The following is a 21,980-nucleotide window of genomic DNA, read 5'->3' on the forward strand; positions in this document are numbered from 1 at the left end:
GCCACACAATAAATATTTATATACAGTGCAGATTGTTTTCATGAGATGAGGAATGCAAACTGTCTAGGAAAAACAGGGAAGAAAATACCGAGCTTCATAAGCTATTACTCAGATTTTGAAAAGGAAAAGCTGAGGGAATGGAAACCAGAGGATATTTACATGTTCTGGCCTAATGGGAACATACCAAGAGGCTGCATTACATTCAGGAATATTGCCTTGTGTGCAAACCAGGAAACCACTTGTGGCTTGCTCACCCAGCAGCAGAACTAGAGAGAGGAAGGGCAGCACTCAGAGCCAGAGGTCTGTGAAAACATCACAGTAGAAGCCCGGTGCATCGCACTTACACTAAACAAGCTCATCGCACACCTTTCTCAAGACTACCAATGGCTTTGCGCTAAGTAATGGAAACGCTACTGCCATTAAAAATGAGTGGTGAGTTATACCCTCCCATGCTCTTGAAAGCTGCCTTTCTGAGGAAGGAATCTAAGACAAAGAATTTATGAGGAAATAGAAGGAAATTTCCTTGGTTTATCCTTCATGCAACAGGAAACCAAACGCTGTGACTCACAAATGGGAACATCCTACCTAGCAAAGGAGCTGGTACCGTGCTTTCTCATTTTCCAAAAGTCTGAGTCACTTTGTGTTTAAGCAAACATCACAAATGAAGTTTAAGCTGCTCTTGAAAGCGTTAAGTCTTTTGGTACAGATGGTTACCTTCCTTTCATTATCACCATCTCCACTTAGAGTACAAAGGAAATGAAAAAATCCTATCCAGTGCTTGCTCACATTAACAAGTCACATACAGATCAGACTAAAAGTGTTTCCTGTTTATGGGAAAATGAAAATGGATTAAGATGTTGCTTGCAGGGAGTCCAACACATAAATGCACTCATGCAGGCCAATCGCCTTCTTGCATTTTGCCTCCATGGAGCTTTGGCTTCCATCAGTAACAAAAGTTTTTAATAAACCACTTCAACTCAGGCAGCTCTGGCAGTCACAGCTACGTAAACTGAAAATTTCATTTGATTCACCAATTCAGTACCAAAATTAAAACTTCCCATCAAAAAGCATTTGTAACAGGTACTATCCACAATTATTTCTTTTACAAGATCCACACTGTCATTCCCAGCTGTCCGTCTGTGAGTGGTGAGATTTACGTCTGTGAAGCACAGCTCCCCTTCTGTGTACTGGTAGACAGACCTGGGCGTGGCAGGCAGGAGTCAGAGGTACAATCCTCTCACTTCACCACTGGCTCTGCCACATCCATGTGGAAAGAAGAATATACCCCTGGACTTCCAGAAGAACATGAATGACAGAACACCAGGGGGTAGGGTGAATTCAAGCTCCAGGCAAAAATGCAGAGCTGAAAGGACAGCCATCTCATCGAATTTTATCTTAGCCCCTTCCTTAGCTGTACTCACAAGCAGTTTTCTCAAATTTACTTGCTGTACTAAATCACTTGCTGAATTGTTTCAGGGAATAATTTCAGGCCTTCACTGAGCTCCACTGCAGTTTGTTGTACATTTTAAATAACAAAAATAAAAGCTTTTAAAAATGTGAAGGAATACTCCAGCGCAACGTGGCTATGAACAGCATTACGTGTAAGATAACCAAAGGAGAACCTTAAATACTTTGAGGTTCGCCATCTCATTCCCTGCCTTCAGCTGAAACACAATTTGTTCAGAAGTGAAAAAAACCCCACGTGTTAAACCAAACTTAAACCGGCAAGAGCTGCATCAATACTCACACTTCATGTTTGCTTCTGCTGTAGAAACTATGGGAATTATTCATGCCATATTGCAAAAGAACACTTTAGTACGTGTCGTGCGCAGTTCTTCTGACATAAAAAAAGTGCAACCAAGAATACCACTTGCAAATGAACATAAAACATATATGCAGTGGAGATGGTTCATTCTTTCTACACTACTCTTTCACCGTGTTTGTTACAAATACTTTTTCTATCTCATTTTAATTTATATAATCTTTCTTCCTGGGCTTGTCTTTGACAAAGAGAAAAATTGTTCGTAAATGTGAGCAAAAGCATGAAAGCTCCATAGGCACGAATCCATCATTTCTCTCTTCACTGTAATTCCATGCAGAGGCCCTCGAAATCAATCGCTTGGGGTAGAGGAAGGAATGTGAATGTGTTGCCCCTAATTAAGAGGAATCACGAAAGACACCTCCAGGTTGATTTAAGTAGCCTTCTATGAACCACCCTTTGCTAGGACCTGATTCATCTCCCACTGGTAAAACACTGAATGTTCTCACACCAATGGAAATTTCACTTTTACATTTGTTTTGGCTAATATTTGACTCTGCAAAGGTATACAGTCCCAGCCGTCACAAATCCCACCCCTAGGTAACTGTGTGGTAGTAAGAACTGTGCAGCTGGGCACACAGCTGTAATGAGGCGACAGCGCTTGGCACTGTGCACCCTTGGCACAAAGCTTGGGTTTACCCAAAAGAATGCTACAGGAAAAAGCCACAGGGCTTTCTGATGGAGGAGGACTGCAGTTGGAGGATTTGTGTCCATACAGTTTGATGCTGGATCCTGCAAATGCTGGAGAGCAGGTGATTTATTGAGTGATTTTCCCCAGGGCAACCCATGGGGGACAGAGTCCCAGGTCTCCCCAGGCAATCAGGATAATTTTTTATTGTATTCAAGCACTTGGCAAGCAGAGATAGAGACATCTCATTTCAGGCACTGAAGCCTGGTAACTCGAATGAGCATTTCTCCTCAGAAAGACTCATCCATCCATCCATCCATCCATCCCATCCACCCCATCCATCCCATCCATCATCCCATCCATCTATCCATCCAGCCAGCCATCCCATCCACCCCATCCATCATCCCATCCATGCCATCCATCCATCCCATCTATCCATCCATCCCACCCATCCATGCCATCCATCCATCTCATTTATCCATCCATCCCATTCACCCATCCATCCATCCCATCCACCCATCCATCTCATCTGTCCATCCATCCATGCCATTCACCCATCCATCCATCCCATCCATCCATCTATCCATCCATCTCGTTCACCCATCCATGCCATCCATCCACCCATCCATCCACCTCATCTATCCATCCATCCATCCCATCCACCCATCCATCTCATCTATCCATCCATCCCATCCACCCATCCATCCCGTTCACCCATCTATGCCATCCATCCACCTCATCTACCCATCCATCCATCCCATCCAGCCATCCATCTCATCTATCCATCCATCCCGTTCACCCATCCCATCCATTCACCCATCCATCCCGTTCACCCATCCCACCCGTCCCATCCACCCACCCGGTCCACCCGTCCCCCCCACACCGCCCACCCCGCTGCTGGCCCAGGGGGCGGGGCCCGCTCCCCCGCTGTCCCGCCCACCCAACGCCCGCCCCGACGAGGGCGCGTCCGCCGCCGCACCCCGCCCCGCCGCAGGGCCGGCCTCCCACGCAGCCGAGGGCGGGCCGCTGACGCTCGCCGTCTGTCCGCCATGCTGCGCCAGGGGCCGCTCCGCCAGCCCCTCGCCGCCGCCGCCCGCCTGGTTCGGGGCCGGTCCCGGGCCCGCTCGCAGGTAACGGCCGGAGCGCTGCGGGGGGACCGAGGGCGAGGGCGGTGGCGGGGTTTGGCGCTTCGGGGGCGTGGTCTGTGTGAGCGGGGTTGGGCTGTTGGGTGGGGGCGGGGTTTGCGCCGGCGGGGGCGGGGTTTGCGCCGGCGGGGGCGGGGTTTGCGCCGGCGGGGGCGGGGTTTGCGCCGGCGGCGGGGAGGGGCGGCCAGGCGCGGGCGGGCCCGCCGCCTTTGCGCGGTGCGCTCGGGCGACTGCCGTTTCACCGCCGTGACCCTCTGCGTGCGCCTGCCCCAGGAAGGGGTGACGAGGGGAGGGGAGGGGAGGGGAGGGGAGGGGAGGGGAGGGGAAGGGAGCCCTGCTTAGCCGCGGGCTGGCGGCCGAGCGGCCCGGCCTGCTGCAGCGAGGAGCGCGCCTGGGGGCCGTGTCCTCACAGGGTGCTGCTGTGGGCGAGATCACGAAGCGCTCCCTCTGCCGGCCCTCAGTGACAAACCGCACCTCTAGCTGCCCGCTGCCTTCAAGGCCAGGAGCTCCGAGCAGCCTTGTCTAGGGGAAGGTGTCCCTGCCCGTGGCAGGGGGGGTGGAACCGGGTGATCTGCAAGGCCCCTTCCAACCCAAGCCGCCCTATGATTCCATGATTCCATTCCGAGATGGCCTTCTGGCTAGAGAATTAGTTATTCTTCTTAACATTTTCCCTCAGGAACTCGCGTCCTTTGCGACGGGGCCCAGGCAGAACAACAGTGTTTTCTATGAAATCCGCGCGTACGACATTAAGCCGTCGAGGATGAAGGAGTTTGTGGAAATGGTCGGCAAGCACTTCCACCTTCGCACGGCTCACTCGGAGCTGGTGGGGCTGTGGTCCGCGGAGCTGGGGGCGATGAATAAGGTTGTCCACGTTTGGAAGTACGGTACGGTCGGCATCCCTTGGCGCTGCTCTGCCCGCTGTGCTCCCCGACCCCTAGGCCAGAAGGCAAGGAGAGTGCTTGTTTGGTGGTCTCCCTGTAAGAAAGTGTCGTAATAAGAATTGTTCCTGTTGTGGTTACTGAACGGGACACTGGAGGGTCTGTCAGGACAACTCAGACATGCTGGAACGGGAGAGTCACAACTGTTCTTAACCAGCAATCTCTGCTCAAAACAAGTGTAACAGAGGAACTCCGGCAGAGTGCTGGTGCTCATGGTAAATATTTTTAATTTAGGACCAGTTCCTGAATGACAAATGTCTTCAGAATTTCAAAATGGATGGAAAAATGGTTGGGACCTCCTTAATGAGCAAATACATATAAGCGCAGACACGCTATATGCAGTCTGCTTGTGTTTATATGCATGTATAAATTGTTCTCAAATTTTAGTTCAGTGTAACAATCGCTCCCCTAAAACAAATGAGCACACAGTTTGCATGCTTGAACTCCTTCTGCAGCTGGGCTGTGCTGAGTTGGGAAGCCGCTCCACCAGCCCCGACTTCCCACGTGCACAAAGCTTCAGCCTTGGTAGCAACAGGCTTGTTGCAGCACAGTCAGCTTTTTATGTTATTTTTGCTGGAGTCGGTGCTGACCTGGAAGGTGCTGGTGAGCCAAGAAAAGCTGCAGTTACTGAGAGACTAGGTGTGCTGGCTGTGCGCTTTGTAGAGCCCAGGGGAACTTGGTACTTGGGTTGCAGAGATGGGGGAAGGCACGCTGGTATCGTTGCTTGGTATACCTGCTGCAGCCCAGGGTATGTCTGCATGCTGAGTCAGGGAATTTCGTTTCAGAAGTCCTCAGTCTGCTCGCTGAAATGCAGCAGGTTCCTGTTTAGAACAAAGAGTCACCTGTTTCGTCCCGGGGGATCGAAGGCACCAGTCGCCTGTTGGTGGGGGTGTAACGAGTTCACGTGCATCTGTGGTTCATAAATTGTCCCGCTTCTCAGAACTTTTTAGCCTTGTTCTTCCTCTAAAAAAACCTTCCAACTTTTAATAATGTTAGAAACTTTTAAAATGGAAAACTAAGGAAAAAGACCAGAATTCGTACTTGTTTTGTAGTGGTGTTCACACATATAAGGTACAGCATCCTTTTTTCTTGATTCGTCAGACACCTGCTTATATCTTTTTTGTAGTTAAAAATAATTGGTATATTTTTCTCTTGGTCCCAAGATACCGGTATTTCTCAAAGTTCTTCCCATTCTCAGATGCTTGATTTTTTTTCTTCTATTGTTGAAAGTTATCTGCATAAACATGCGGCTTAAGATTCCACTGCGGCCTAACTGATAGAAATTCAGGCACTCTTCATTCAGTGGATTTGTTTTTAATTTACAAAAAAAAAAGAGAAGAAGAGTTTTCGGTTTGGGGCATTTAATAACTTTTTATGTAGCTGAACAGACAAATGTTACTTCTACACTTGTAATTCTGATGTCATTTTTATATATATATATATATATATATATATATATATAAGCCAAAAGTCACATTTTTCTTAATTTACTCTTGGCAGGCTGATCTTCCTCCTGAATTTTCTTTTCCACTTCACTTCCTCATCCACTGTGATGTCTCCAAACCTCCTTATCCTTGGTAGCTGTTGCCATACCTAGTAGTCCCTGCAGATGCCATGTACAAATCTTTCTTAACAGTAACATTTCTTAATGTATTATAAATTTTTTGTAAACTTATTTGGAAAATTTGGTTTGGCTTGAAACCATTTAAATCTGAGAGCTAAAGCAAAGATTTTTGCAGAATTTAACGGAAACTTACCAGATCTGCTTCAAGCTAATCGGCTGTTTAAAAATACCAGTTTCAAACTTATTTAAGTGCAGCTTGCCTCCTTGTAATTGTACATTTTGATTGAGTCTGATGTGACATTAAGTGCATTTTTTTCATAGTTTTCTTCTTTTTATTTCCTGTCTTACAGATGATTTTGCCCACAGAACAGCAGTCCGGCATGCACTAGCCAATGACAAAGAATGGCAGGGAAAATTCATCACCCCAGCTCTCCCCTTGATAGAAAAGCAGCACAACGAGGTTGCTTATCTGGTACCCTGGTGTGAACTTGGGAAGCCTCCAAAAGAAGGGGGTGAGCTTATCTTCTCTTTTGCTGATTAAAGTTACTGATGCTCACAGACTAACAAAACATGGCTTAAAGTTTAAACCAGGTATTACATGGTTTTATAACCCTTTATGTAAGAAGTTCGTGTACATACACCCATGTGAAAAAGGTGACATAACACAGATGAGGGACAAAATTTTTAAGAAAGATTTTACACTAACTTCTGTCAGTAACTGATTAGAGCCCTGATCACTTAGGTTGTGAAGAGGTGTGTGAGTTGCCGGAATGAACATGCACGATGGCAACACTGTAGTAATGGTCAGAGCCGTCACCCCAGACTTGCTTTGTCCATCTGTCAGTGAGAGGGCGTTTCCTGGAGACAATAAAGACAATGACTTTTCTCTTTCACGGAGATTTTTCTCTTTTATCAGTTTGTGTTGGTGTTACTGCTGCTTTTTCATAATAGCTTTAAGAAACACCAAAAATAATCCCTACTTTTTAAAGATACGTGCAGGTCGAGCATACGTTGTAACAATCATGGCCTGGGTGTAGATGTCCTCTCCTGATGCATTTTAATTCTGTCTGTAGCAAACGTGGTGTTAGTAGTATTGACTGTTTCCCGGCTGCGGGCTTTGTTTCGTGGAGTGACGTTAAAAGAGGCCTTGCTTTAGCCCTCAGCATGTGCATATGTACAGTAGTCCTCGTTCTTCTGATTCTGAATTTTATGCTGTTACATTTGAATTTGGAAGCAGTCCAGTTTTTGCTTACAACTGGAGAGCTGACTTTTTAAACACTTCACTCCCATTTTGGTTTATCATCTCCAGCCCATTGCTGCAGAACGAGACCAGACATACATTGCCATATGGCAAGTGTCTAACTTTCTACTGAAGCGTCAGCAGTTGTGATCTAGCGTAACTACCTGAATCGAAAGGCAGCAGATGATGCCATTTGTCTGCAAACACGGGAGATCGTGTGGCAGAGGTGCTAAACTAGTCCCAGTGCGTTGGTTATGCCTTCAGATCTTGCTGTGACCAACCGCCAGGAGTCAAAGGGGTTTTTAATGTCATAAATGACTTCAATGCCAGAGGACATCGCCAGTCTTAGAAGAGGCCACCTTGCATTGTGCCATCAGTCCTCCAAATCCTGCCAATGTGTGTGGGTATTTATGATGCCTGCAAAATAGTCTGAATCTCACCAGATTTCCAGGCAACACTGAAAATTGCTAAGGTGGGCTTTGAGCGAAGCCTTCTGTTCCTCAGCGTCCCAGTACGTGCGTTTGCCCTCGAACTAGCTCCAGTTAGTAAGCCACTTGCGTGCGCTCGTGTGAGCCCTGGATGCTGTGAGATGTCCTGCATGTTGGGGTGAAGAGGTGGTTTCATGTCCTGTTGACCCCAGACAGCAGGGGATTGCAGCACTGGTTTCACGATAAATAGGTTGTGGCCATGACACACTGTTTCAGAACTGGCATATTAATTTGCATTTCCTTCCTTCAGGTTGTCTTTGCCTTTTTTTCCAGGAGTATATGAATGGGTTACTTTCCAGATGAAGCCTGGTGGGCCAGCATTGTGGGGCGAAGCGTTTCAAGGTGCAATCAATGCTCACATCAACACTGGCTACACCAAGCTGATTGGTGTTTTCCACACAGAGTATGGATTACTTAACACAGGTACTACTCAATTTCCGATACAGAGTTTGGCACGGGAAGGGGCGGAGGGAGAGGGGCCTCGGTCAGGATTGGCTGGCTTGGTGGAAATGTTGGTGTGGATCACCAAAGTCCTGTAAGCAGTCCCTGAACCCAGCTTTGTGTATCGGCTTGTAGGGTTAATCCAGGTGCTGCTGTCTTGAAAGACTCTCAGATCTGACGTTGAAGAGTCCAGCCTTTTAAAGGCTCAGCAAAGGATCGTCCCGCTCCTTACGTGCCTGGTGCATTGTGTCTGCTAACTGCAAGGCATCTTACAGGTGGAGGCAGACTGCTAGGACTTACAGTACGTGTTGTGTTGCAGCGTAACAGTATTCAGCTCACTTCGTTTCTACTTTCTCAGTCCATGTGATCTGGTGGAACGAGAGCCCACACCACCGGGCAGTGGGAAGGCACAGTGCCCATGAAGATGCCAGAGTGGTAGCAGCTGGTAAGAGATGATGGATCCAGACAACTCACTAGTGTTACCTGCGTGCATGCTGAGAAAAGCAGTATTTCTCATTGAACTACTGTCTTAACTAAATACGTGTTCAATTTCAGTGCGAGACAGTGTCAGATTCTTGGAGTCCCAGCAAAACATGCTCCTGATTCCTATGCAGTGCTCACCGCTGAAGTAGCCTTCTTCCAGAGGATTTCACTGATGGCAGAAAGGACAAGATGGAAGCACTGTCAGCACGTGCCACTGCGTGGACCATTGTACCCTCATGAACTAAGCCAACTGTTCTTCAGTTTACAATAAATGGATGAAAGCTGATCGCTAGTAGTGTAAATTAGTAAAATTTTCCACCCTGATAACAATTGCTAAACAGAAGTTTATGGTAGTATTCCTACATCCCCAGGACTCGAGCTGTATCACTTACGTCATGAACCACACTTCACCTGTCTTTTAACTCCGCAGTTCTTAAAGCTTTTCTGCATCTCTTATCAAACCTGGTAAGTTCAGTGCTCTTTTCAACGTTACAGTTCAGGGATAGTGTCATTTTCATAACGTACTTTGGTGGCTCTTGTCACATCTTGGCTATTGCATACTGCTTTAAGAAGGAAGGCCCCACATATCTGTTACCCAGTTATGTTTTAATCAGACTTTTCACTGGGATGCTTTGTATTAATTCTGAGTAACGTCATGTAAACCATCAGTGTGGCTGAAGTTGCCCCCAGGAGGTGCTGCAGTGAAGCCAGTCAGATGGTGGGTCCCAATTAAGTCTGCCACAGCAAAAACATTTATTCACTGTTACAGCTCACTTCAGCCCTTTCCTTTTTTGTTCAGTAAACTCTTCCTGAAAACTGTGGATTACACACATAATGCTTTGCCTTAGGGATTTTATTATTTGTTTAGGGCGCTGAAGTTGGATTAGCCCTTCTTGTTCAACTGTGTTGTCAAACTCAGCTGATCTACATGTCCCTACATTCTTGGAAGTACTTTTTACCAGAATCTTTAAAGCCAAATCAATTTGGATAAAGCACGAATTTTTAGTGTTTACAGCTCGAGCTCTTAACTCTTTTTAAACCATGAAATGATAAACCCCATTCTCCAAGTACAGCATTTGTCAGGTCTTGCATTTTGGTCAACAACAGTTTTGGAAATAGTTGCTTTAGCGCCTGTAAGCTGGAGTGAATAGCAGCAGGGCAGAAGGCACGTGGGCTGACAAGTCAAACTTCCTGTTTTGTGTACGGTGGTACAGAGCACCCTCTTCTGCAGCTTACAGGTTGTAAAGTGCATTAAGATCTCAAGGAAAGCACTAAAAAAACAGCTGTAGGCAATTACGGTTACAGCTAAGGTGCATGGCTGGGATCCAGCTGCTGTAGTAAGGGAGTGTCAACAGGTCTCCGCTCCCCTGCCGAAGTCTTCACACTCTCCTCCCTCCAACAGAGCCTTCTTCAGCATTTGCAGGGTGGAACAAGCAGTATTTCAGAGACCACTGCAAATAAACTTTTTAAGGTGTAAATGGCTGATAAGCCATCACTACCAAGTTGATTCAGAATGTTGCTTTATGGCAGGTAACTCAAAGGAGGACTTATAATAGCAAAAACATGGGCTGAAAAATGGGTCAGGAAATTAACAGGCCTTTTTTTTCCCCATGTGCATGCAAAAAATAAGCTGTTTTATTGTTTACTGGAATAAAAAAGAGAGGTATACTAAAAACAGTATGATTTTTTTATAGTAAAATTATTTCCCTTTTCACCAGCATTGACAGTGAAGAATAATCCGGATGTTAGAGGTATGCTTTATTCCGAAGTTTGTTGTTTTCTGACAAGAGGTTGATAAATCAAGCACATTACACAAAGCACCAGTTAGACACTAGATTGAAACAGAAAACCCAAGAAATTTTCATTGGCTTCTAATCAGAAGATGAATTTTCCTGATGAGTGTCACTTCAAGAACTGGTTGTCAGTAGAAGGCAAAATTTTAAAACCATTTTTCCTTTGAGCGATCGGACCATTATCCTGCTTTCATTTGTACACTGCTGTTCAAAATCCATCAACTTGAGTGATCTTCCTTTAATTTGATATTAGCTAAGGACTAGCTAAATTTAGGGTATTTCAGATTCTTTGTATTCAAACATAACATTTTTCCTTTGTCAGTGAAAACAGTTATAGGGTATTTTTAGCAAAGAGGAGGAACAATTATCAATAGTTGCAACTTGCCACATCTCTGTAATGGAAATACTGAGACGCCGGTACCTGACTTGGGATTTAAACGTCCAGGTAAGTTTGTTATGCTCTGCAGCTGGATTTGACAGTTCTACCAATCACTTTTTTCAGGATTTGCTGGAGACCTTTTTATTTCCTAACTTTAGAAGCTGAAATTAGCACTTGCCTTTGAAATCTTGCGCCACCTCACTTACCTGAGAGTAGTACGTCCCCCATGCTCATTTGTCGAGATACTGGAACTTGCTTGTACATTAAGCATCAAAGTTCACAACAAAACAAAACCAGATGAAACAAGAGCGGCTAACAGCACTCCTCAAACATACGCAAAAATGACACTCTGAAGACCAATACTGCCATAACAGCTTTATTTTTTACTTAATACAAGGCAATTAGAGTGCCTTTTAATACTTCACATGACAGTTATTAGCAAATACAAATATATATACTTTTTTTTTTTGCTTTTAATGAAAATGTCCATTTAAGGATTTAACTTAGAAATTTCAGTTGTGAAATCTCTTTAAAGTTTTGCAAAGTTAACAGATATTCCAGTGCAAAAATAGATCCCATTACAGATAGCATAAAGTGCTTGGAATGAAGGACCAACTATAATTCAGGAGGGGAGGATAAGCACAAAGTGGTGGTTTAACCATGGGGAAAATACAACTCCTTACTGAAATACAGATGTACTACAAAGAGGGATGCAACATGTCAATAGTAATAAAGTTTAAAATAAGTTAACACCTCAGTGCAGTTTCATTATCAAGAGTGGTTCATATACTGTATGTGACTCTAGAGTGATTTTTTTTCCCCAGCACACACTTAAGAGAGTAAATTAGTGGCTGTCTGAACTTCTTCCATGACACATCTTCATGTGAGAGTTGCTTTATGCTGTCTGTTCAGTACAAAAAAGACAGATCAGAGCTGTGAACTAGTTGAAGTAGTTCAGTTAATATCCATGTTTACTATAACATTTTGTTCCAGACAGCAGACTCTCTATGATGATGACAGTCACGGGGCAATAGGAATCAAAAATCTCTTCTTAGTGCGCTAAGGAAAGAGGATTATGATGTGACTGTTGTTTCCTGCTAAACACATCTTTTGCATGAGCAGTTACAAAGAGCAAACCACAGCCCCTTCGCAACCAAATCTGAATCCTCCTAAAACTCGTTCTAGGTTTGCATGCACTTGTTTGGTGCAGTGCAGCATTTAAGCCCTTCACTTGGTGACTTAATGCTGATTTGTAATAGTGATTTTTAGCAGTGGTAAGCCTTCAAGACACACCATTTGTTTCAATGATACCGTAACATACCTCCAGCCTGCTACAGAGAACTCACGGCTGTAGCTCGGCTGCTTAGCAATTTTTCTGCACCTGGAAGTCTGGTGTATTCATCACCCCGTAACTCATCCCCATAGGGTGACAATGCCGTAAAGGTAGTAACAAAGCATGTTTTAAGTGAGGTATACCAATCCCCATTACACTCCTTTCTCAATCCCCTTAGCAATGCATTGTACAGATTAAAAAAAAAAATAGTATGAAAAAGGCACTTCAGCAGAGCATGTAGTAAGCTCTTACTTTTTCCCAAGGCAGAACACAGCAGGGGCTGGGAACTTGTGCTAAATATTTAACTGTATTAAAAATGCTGAATTGGTCAGTGTTACCAAGTATACCTGGAAATATGTAATGTAATCAACCTTCTTCAGGCTCATGCCAGCCTTTTCACTGTTTGTTGGGCTGCTATGGGCATTCACAGAAGAAAATGGTCCATGACTGATTCATGGCGGAGTAGCATCACGAACTAGTGCAGAACCTGCACGGGTATTTAAGGCGGAGGCATGACACGCAGCAATAGCCCAGGAACTGCACTTGGGCTCAAACCACATTACTGAACCTATTTACGAACATAAAAGCAAGTCAGAGGGGCCCACAGGTGTATCAATGAAAGCATACTCTCCCATGACTGTGTACAATGTGAATGAGAATTGGTTGTTCTTATCGTATAATATCCCCTCTAACATTATTCTAGCTTTGTAAAACTTCAAAAATTTTTGACTGATGTAACTGTAGCACTACTATTTTGAACTATCTTATTCTTGAAGGGGATTTTTACTGAAGCAGTTTGTCACATGTATAATAAGGGTGTATTCTCCAGTTAGGGATCACCTAATGACTGAAACTACACTGCACAACAGAAGCAGAAACTTACACATTAATCTAATGTTATACCAGTTTCCAAATGGGAAAATTTTAGGGGAACAACTTGCAGTAATCGCAGATAGCAGCTGATTGCTAGAGTCTGGAACTTGGTCAGATCATGAATGTAGCTATCGCTGAATGGATAGAACGAGAGCATAGCATTGCAGGCATAATGTAAAGAAATACTGTGGCTACGAAGATCAACTGAAAGCACTTTCAATCCCTAATTATACTACTTACCTATTTAAAGTCATAAATAATACTGTTAAAAAAAAAAAATCTACATCTCCTTTCTAGTTTTATCTGGCAAAGCCAGAAATGGCAACATGCTTGTGCTAAGCAGTAACTTCAGATAATAGGTACCTTTCTGCTGCAAAGCAGGGGTTAAAGAGCAGATATTACATATCTGAGTGACATCTCATGATTTAGAATTTGCTCTTGGCATTAGCAGCTTGTACAACTACTGAGTTTGCTGCTGTGGTCCAAACCCTAGGTCTGCTTCTCACCCACCTCCTCCTACTAGGTGTTCATGTAGCTGCTGCAGTACCTCAAAGGAGCAGGAGAGTACTTAACTACACAAAAACCTAGTCAGAGTAGGTTACTGGTTGCAATGCTGGTGGGACAATCCTGTGCATTTGCAGGGTTCACAGCTCTGCATATCACCACTTACTGATGGAGATGTATGGATATGATGGCCTGTCTCTCGCCATCCCATCTGCACAGTACTGCTTTGTGGCCCCAGACTTGTCACCAACTGACCTATACCAGTCTAGGAAAAGCAGCTGGTCAGGTAAGCTTTCACAACCTAAGGCTACAACACTGGTGGTGACTCTTCTTGCCATTGACTGTCTTGGTGCATTCATTGCCAGCAATGGATGTAGCACCAGGAAATTCCCACTCCTGACATGATTGTTTTAAAGACTAAAACATGCATGTCTAAAATATCTATAAATAACCACTGGCCATGATTCCTCAGTGAACTATTTTTGCAACCTTAGTACAAACATACTTTACAGGACAAGATACAGTATGGTTGAAAGCCCACAGCATCTGGTGGGTGCTTTACCACAGCTTCAGAGTTATACTGTAATGAGCTAAGTTCAAGTCTTTCACTTGAGAACAGTAAAAGACGACTCCACGAGGCACTGCCCCTGTAAAGGAATTTTGTTTTCATTGCATTGAACTGCATTGCATTGAATGGTTATCAGTAGAGTGTCCGGTTTCTCTTCCTCTAGCTTCTTCTTTGGGAGTATCCTATCCCAGGAAAAGGAAGTTTGCATTCTGCTCATCATTTCTTTGCTGAAATTGGCTCACACACAACTTTCTTTTACCTTCTCGTCTTGCAGGAAGGAATTAAGGATTGCAATGTCTACCACAGTCTGGTTTTTGTGCAATGACAGGTCCTTAGTGTGGTCGTCGTCACTTTGGTCCTTAGCAAAATTTACAAATACCTACAAGAAAAAAGGCCATGTCACACATCACCCTGGGTTTTCATTAATTCGGGGCATTTTATACACTGGGCTTCCTGAACTAGTCCCGGGATTCAGCACTCCCCTTTGGTGAAAGGCCCTTCAAAGACAGCTCCAGTAAATTGTTAGATTTATTCTACATCTACACGAAGAAGCTTTTCGCAGACAGGCTACTGAAAGCTTACCTGGTCAAGTGTGGTCTGAGAAACAGAGTAGTCTTCTATGTGGAGTCTCTTTTTGTTCTGGGAGAGAATACTGAATATTCTGGCCAGGGAGGATGGTGAAGAGGGAAGCTGGTACTGCAGCATATTCCGATGCTTTTCTTTCAGGACACTTCCAGGAAAGGCAAGCCCAAAGAACTCCTCAACAGGCTTCAGGTCTGGGTTTGCCCCTGCAATTCTCACCACTATGGTGTAACCATCTCCAAACCTATAAACAAGAGGGCCAGCACAGGAGTTAAGTGCCTCTGAAAGAGAAGTGCAGCTTAAAATCCAGCGGCATCTCCCATAGCCAGAATAGCAACGGGAATGCTGCATAAAGAATTAAGTCTGACTGGGTCTCCCTAAAAATGCAGACAACTCTGTGGTATAAGTGAAAATAAAACAGTTACCTGTTCTTTAGATGCTGGACACTGCCCAGACACCTGAATCGCCCGTTGACCATTATCGCCATTCGAGTGCACAGGGCTTCACACTCTTCCATGCTGTAGGCAGAAGTAGCTTCATTAGCACTGCAATCAGCAGTGAAGGGTGCAGCAGACAAGCAAAGTTTAGCATCCAGCCCTGGCAGATGCAAAAGCCAGGGTATGATACAACTGGGCTGCTACTTACCTGTGAGATGTGAGAACCACTGATCTCCCCTCTTTGATTACACTCAGAGCACAGTTCCACAAGAATCGACGTGCTTTGGGATCCATCCCTGTGGTTGGCTCATCCTGCGAAACACATAGCAACAACAGGTTTTCTTTTACATTCTACTGACAAATACCTCATCTCTGAAAAGACCTGTCCATTCTGACTATGCATACTGGAAAAGGTGAAAATATGCAAGTCTGACTCATTTTCCAAAAAAACAGAGTAATTTATGCTCCAAATTTTAAATTAGCAAACATCTTTTTCAGAACTGAGAAGTACTGCTTATTCTGCAATTATAACATGTTGAAATACCTAGTTCTAAAACAAAGTTAACGAGCTTGTTTATATAGAGCACTAGACTACTTTCTCCTGCACTATGAACTTTAGTAATCCTAAGGTTTGTCCTCGGTTGTAATGTAAAGAATCTTACAACACTTCTTCCAATTTTCACTGAATTATTAAAAACACAGGACTTGCTCTCCTGCACAGTAAGATTTTTCTGTGTCCAGCAGGAAGGCTGTTATTTTTTTGTAGGTACAGAAATCTTTGCAACAGTACTAAGCTGGTGAAGATGCTACAACAGCTGGCAGTTTGGCATCATGTTTGAGACCCCTGCTTCCCCAGTGATTTTTCAGATATAGAAGCCTGGAGGCATGTTACAGCTTGCACGTATGTTTAAATAGGGACTCTTTATTTCTATGTGCTCTTTGCTCACATTTAAGTGACTAACGATGTATTTGAACATCAGTTGGCAATGAAATACCTCGTCTTCATTTGAACCAGATTTTTCTGTTTTCCAAGGAAAAATGTTAATGAGCAAAGGTTGCAGACTCACCAGGAACACTACAGGTGGCCCTCCAATGAGAGCAATGGCTGTGGAGAGCTTGCGCCTGTTCCCTCCACTGTAATTCCCAGCATACTTTTCTCCGTATTTCACAAGGCCCAGTTTCCGAATTGCCCACTCACCGACCTACAAGAGACAGCCCAACACCATCTTGAATCAAGCACAGCAACATCTACACAATGAGATTTTCCTTACGAGCTTTGGCTTTAAAAACATTTTTGAGCAGGGCCACTCATCTGAGGACCTAATGTGGCATGGATATGGGTTTTGGAATACCCTGCTCATCTCTGCATCAGGATATATGCAGTCCTGCCCCTGGGAGGCCAGGAAATCAAATGGCTGCAGCAGCGAGCCTGAGTTCAACATCAGTTGAGCCGTTTTAATCACCGGCGTAGCGCTCTTCGCAGCACCAGCTTTAGCTAGCTTCCCAGTTGCTGTGGGCTTGCAGCAGGGACATGGTCAGGACTGACACACAGCAATCCCACTGTGGTGCATCTCAGCCCTTCGGACAGATGGGGAGGATCTGGTTTGTTTTTCAGGAGTGTTACTACTGGTGCCAACAGGCAGGCATTGTTGCCCTGGGGATCAAAAAGTGTCAGGGGCAAAACATTCAGCTACAACTTGGACCATACCTAGAACTGGGTCCCTTTTTGTACGGGGCTATTGGGAACATAACACAGAGGAACTTGCTAGCAATCTTCTAAGGAGTTTGCAGTTTTCACCCACCATCACTACCCTCAAAGAGGGGTTCAAGCTACCTGGACATACACCAGGCACCAGATCTGGCCCTATCCAATGCACTGAGTACTGATGTCATCTTCCTACCTACAGCGGTTCCTGTTCTGCAGCACCCAGGGCATATATAGTGAAAACTGCTGTTAAGGAAACAGCACTGAGAAGGGTGCTGTACGGTACTGGCAGCTGTCTTTAATTGCCTAAACATTGTTAGGGTGACCCCATGTCTGAATGTTGAAATAGCAGCACTTTAATGATGTAGCGTGATGAACGGGAAAGATGTAACAGCCAGTGTGAGGCTTCTGCTAATCTGTAGAGTGCTTGCTCCCCGGGACACCGCAGAATTAGCTTTTGACAGCAGGTGAGGTTCTGCATGACCTGCTGCTCCACAGCCCTTAAACTCTTAAAGGAAAGAAGTAATTCAGCAGAGAAATGCATCCATTATGAGAATGCAGGACCCAAAGTATCTGCCCTTCCATTCAGTACACTTTTCTAGGCAGCACTGAAAAAACACAGCAACTTTGGTTTGCCCTGGAAAAAAAGGGGGGCAGATTTCACCATACAGTATCTTCAGCAGCTTCACATCATAACATTGCCCATGTTGCAGGGAGGGTGCATACAAGCAGAACAATTGGTCACAGGGGTGGGTCCCAGGGCATTTCGTTTACCTTGCAGACTTCTTTCTCTGGAACACCTCTCAGGAGTGCGAAGAACTCCAAATGCTCTCGCCCTGTCAGCAGTTCATTAACAGCATCGAACTGTGGGCAGTAGCCCATGTTCTGATGGACTTCTTGGATGTTGGACAAGATACTGTAAAAGAAAAGAAATCTTTGTTAGTAACTCACAAGTACACGCTGCTATTTTAGATGTTGAAAGGAGGAAGGTGAAACAGTGGTTTCTGAATCACCGAACTAACAAAAATACAGGATCCTAGAAGTCCATCTTGGGCAAATTCTTTTCTATCTTCCACTACCCCCTCCCCCCCCTTTCTTTTTTTTAAATACGACTTTTAAACTTGAGAGGGCAGGTATTCACAAGCGACTACCAGACTAAATCAATTTTCCTAAGCCGCTGAAGTAGTTTACCAGCCTCGACAAGGGGCTGAAACAGATGCCCAGAGTTGAAAAAGTGGGGCAGAGTTTATTTGCTAAGGAAGTGGAACAAAGGCTGTGAAAGCCAGAGGAGGAAGCAGAAAAGGACCTGCTTTGACCCAAAGCAGAGGAAAGATGCATGGTCTTTCACCTGTTTCCTTTGAGGAAAGCTTCTCCTCCTGTCACATCTGTATCACCAGTTAGCATCTTAAAAGTGGATGACTTGCCAGCACCATTTACTCCCAGGAGTCCAAAGCACTGCGGATATAAAAGAGCAGATGAGCATAGTGTGTTTGAGAACAGGATTCAGCTGCACCATTTTGGCACTGACAAGATGGGAGGGAGCAAACTTGAGCCTCAGGACAGCTGGAGGGACTCTTCAATGCATTTTCAGAAAAACACTTCTGGACTTTGATATTAAGTATAAATCTTTAGGCTGGGAAAATGAACAAACTGTGGTGTCACCTTGGTGCAGTGCCACCACAGTGTATCTATGCCAAACCTTGGAGTGTACCAGAGTTTGGCCTCTGGTCCCACAGAGTTCATTCAGCATCTTCTTCAAGGGCAGAGAGAGACAGAATCAGAAACTTCTTCAATTTCCAGGCAACTCCTTTGACGTAATTCAAACATCATCTGTTTCTGATCTTACCCTACCCTTTGCTGTCTGTTGCTCTTAACTGCTGCAGCAACAGCAAAGCAATGAATTTGATAGATAAGCTTACCTCTCCAGGGGGGATTCCAACACAGATCCTATCAACCGCTGGCTTTCGCTTCATTCTGTAGATCTGAAACCAGAAGCAAAAGAACGAGAAGGACAACGTCAAAGAGAACTATAATTAGAACTGTAATTATACATATTCAACACTCCAAACACGCTCTGGTTTCCACTGAATTCCTTTGAATGAGGCTTCTGGTGAACTGCATGGTGTTCTGCCAACAAGTCAGGAATGCAGAACTTTTCTGTCACCTTGGTTAGCTCCTTAATTTCCAAGATGTCACTCTGTCCTCCTCCACTAATTATCCTCTGTCTCTCTCTGGTTACATCCTCATCTTCATCATTCACAGGAGGCAGCTTGGCATAGACAGGCCTGGAGAAAGCAACATGGTAAGGGCTTAGCAGAAGACGACAAGGCCTCCGTAGTAAGTATTTTCCCCACTTCACGGGGGACACCAGTGAAAACGCCACCTGCCTGCAGTGGTGAAGTGGAGCAGATAACCTACCTGGGTTTGATGAAGAACCTGTACTGGATGAGCACTGTGATGAGGAAGAAGACAACGCCCTCCACTGCCATGGCGAAGAGATTCCTTCCCACCAGATCCCATGAGAGAGGGGACACGAAACGATTCTCTCCTGCCGAAATGAAATGAAGAGCACAGTCACCCTTCCAGAGCAACAGGAGCGGACTAGCATTTCTTCCTGCAGAGCTCACCAACTGGAGAGCAGCCAGCGGCAGGAGGGAACGGACAGACTACACAAGCGGCCAGCTGTGACTGCACACACATTTCCTACTGCAGTAAAGCTGGGACTCAGGCCCAGAAAATTCAGTCTGCAAAAGAAGAGCTGGCCCACCTTCCCAAAAGGTTAGCGAAGCACAGAAAGACTGAGATTCAGGCCTGGTGCCTGCATGCCAGAAAAAATATACCCAGCTTTCCAGAATCTCAGCCACTCCTTGCACTTGGCCTAAAGATCCTCTCCATACAGTTGGCTTTATTCCTTTTTATTTAACACCCCTAATAACTCAAAACTCTGGGATCTACCTGCAGGCGCCCTTCAGTTCTTTTAACAGCCTACAGAGGACAGTTGTGGAGACTTGCCAGCTTTGATTAGATCTGTGCTGCAAATCATGCACTTTCAGTTCTTGAAAAGTCAAGAGGGGCAAAGGGCACTCATCTGGAGCAGACTCAAGCTTTCCCGGCTCAGTTCAAGCTACTGATCCTGTGATACACAATTTCACTTACCAAACCTCTCCAGAGCATCAGCCATAGCCTGGTTTTTCACCATGTCAATTAGTCCTCGCCCCAGGCAGAAGTGGGGGAAGATGAGAAAGACAGACTTCAGGATTTCATTGATGTTGTTCAGCTTCTGTTAAGACAAAACCAAGTGCTAGTGAGCCACCTGAGCAGTAAGTAGCCACCAGCTGCCCAGTGTGACCCATGTTGTGATTGACCCCTCCTCTTCCCCAACACTGCAACCCAACGAAAATTCAAGGATTAGAAACCCTCTCCCAAGAGCCAGCGTCGTGGCTCCTCTGGGCAGTCAGTGTTGTTGCATTGCTGAAGATGCTATTAATAGAAGCAAACTGCACCGAAGGAGAGATTCCTCCAGATGCTCACAGTCTAAAAGGCAGTGTCTGCAAACAATACTGTGCAGAAAGGTCACAGGTTGAGGAGGCAGGGAAGTTGTGCTTGCACTATCTATTTATCTCAGAGGCTGTGGGTAACCCCTCCCTATGCCATATTGGAGGCTCTAATCCTTTTCCTTTGCTGTCTTCAGTTGGCTTAGCCCATGGGTTGGACTGACAGCAGCCCGAGGAGAGGTTCCTGTTCTGCCAGGTACTTACCTGCAGGTAGGTATATGTTCTTACACAACTAAAACAGGCCTCGTAACAATGGGGACCAGCATCAAAGACTGCCTCCTTATGCCCACAGGCAGTGGTACAATCAAACAGCTAACTCCCACAGGGTGTCCTCAACCTCCTCCCACACCAGCGTGGGTCAAACAGGGCCTACCAAGACATCTAGTGTTGTATACAGGCAGGAGAGGAACTTGCACCTTCCCCAGTAGGCATCTGGCTGTGGAAAAACTGAAGTGAGGTATGTAAGTTCCCAATGCCGTTAAGAAAGGTATCTACCACAGCAGGCAAAACTGAGGACAACTAAATGCTCAAGTGCTTCAAATGGCCTGTAGTAGACAGAAACTGCCCCTTACGAAGAACATACAGGAAATTCCATTTGAACGTAAGAATTTTGGGTTTGTCTTTTACCTTAAGGGTGACTGAGACCTGGAAGAGGTTGTCCAGAGAGACTGTCGAGCCTCCATCTCTGGAAATGTTCAAAACTTGATGGCCCCGAGCAACCTGCTCTAGCTGACCCTGCTCAGAGATTGGACTAGACAATCTCAGGAGGTCCCCTCCCACCTTAACTATTCTGTGAACACTGCTGAAGAGGGCTTTTCTATCAGAAGCTGTGTTTAAACTGCTGCAGTAGCTAATGTGTACAGGCTGGGGGCTAACCTTCCCGGAGAACTAGCTGGAACTAAAGGCAACACTGCACCAACATAGAACTAGATCGTAGCAGCACAACACAGCAAGTAGCTTCTGGGGAAACATACGTTATTGGTGAAGAGCTCCAGGACAAAGGTGGCCACACTACCGTTGATGCCAATGAAGAGGTTCACGCTGGTCAGCACAACATACGCTGTGCTGGGGATTTTGAACACGAAGGAGGCTGGATACATGAGAGGGGTGATGGACCACCTGGCAAGAGGAAAGGCAGCATCAGGTAAGTACCCTTCAAGTCTAAGAGCCTTCCCGGTCATCCTCCTGACGAGAAATCCCTTACCCATAGAGAAACAGAAGGAGAGCCAGCACAGGCAAGTTGGAGGAGGATACATAGGACTTCTGCTGGAAGCAGATGAAGATGATGATGACTAGCGTGGCTGGAACAATGTAGTTGCACTGGAAGGTGAAAAATATGGCTTTAGATTTGTTTCCAGATGACAAAAGAATGAAAGGTGTCTTTCTGCTCTGAATCAATGGTTTTCAACATTCTTCAGTGTTCCCAAAGGTGTTTCCAATGGGAGGCTCTTACGAGTGTCACATGTGTTAACTACAATGTAGTACACATGGATTCACATGGATTTA

The 21,980-nt window shown here is 45.2% G+C and overlaps 2 protein-coding genes across 5 annotated transcripts in view; one reads left to right on the forward strand and one right to left on the reverse strand.

Moving 5' to 3' along the window:
- Positions 1–3,454: 3,454 nt before the first annotated feature.
- On the forward strand, positions 3,455–9,032 carry NIPSNAP3A (nipsnap homolog 3A). The gene is made up of 6 exons (XM_075410710.1): positions 3,455–3,577; positions 4,269–4,476; positions 6,445–6,606; positions 8,096–8,245; positions 8,622–8,708; positions 8,819–9,032. Exons 1-6 carry the CDS (start codon positions 3,497–3,499, stop codon positions 8,893–8,895), a joined length of 765 nt encoding a protein of 254 aa, XP_075266825.1. The 5' UTR covers positions 3,455–3,496; the 3' UTR covers positions 8,896–9,032.
- A 2,248-nt stretch (positions 9,033–11,280) lies between these two features.
- The window catches only part of ABCA1 (ATP binding cassette subfamily A member 1), a 100,566-nt gene continuing 89,866 nt past the window's right edge, over positions 11,281–21,980 (reverse strand). For all 4 annotated transcript variants that reach the window (XM_075410708.1, XM_075410706.1, XM_075410707.1 and 1 more), the window contains 13 exons: positions 21,679–21,794; positions 21,449–21,593; positions 20,077–20,200; positions 19,339–19,468; positions 19,085–19,205; positions 18,840–18,902; positions 18,269–18,375; positions 17,695–17,836; positions 16,283–16,417; positions 15,424–15,527; positions 15,204–15,296; positions 14,779–15,022; positions 11,281–14,575 (listed from right to left, as the gene is read on the reverse strand). In XM_075410708.1, coding sequence (XP_075266823.1) covers positions 14,435–14,575; positions 14,779–15,022; positions 15,204–15,296; positions 15,424–15,527; positions 16,283–16,417; positions 17,695–17,836; positions 18,269–18,375; positions 18,840–18,902; positions 19,085–19,205; positions 19,339–19,468; positions 20,077–20,200; positions 21,449–21,593; positions 21,679–21,794 — 1,665 coding nt within the window. In that variant the 3' untranslated portion in view covers positions 11,281–14,434. The remainder of the gene's footprint in view (positions 14,576–14,778; positions 15,023–15,203; positions 15,297–15,423; positions 15,528–16,282; positions 16,418–17,694; positions 17,837–18,268; positions 18,376–18,839; positions 18,903–19,084; positions 19,206–19,338; positions 19,469–20,076; positions 20,201–21,448; positions 21,594–21,678; positions 21,795–21,980) is intronic.

This window comes from Opisthocomus hoazin, chromosome Z (genome assembly GCF_030867145.1).
Source record: "Opisthocomus hoazin isolate bOpiHoa1 chromosome Z, bOpiHoa1.hap1, whole genome shotgun sequence".
NCBI lineage: Eukaryota > Metazoa > Chordata > Aves > Opisthocomiformes > Opisthocomidae > Opisthocomus > Opisthocomus hoazin.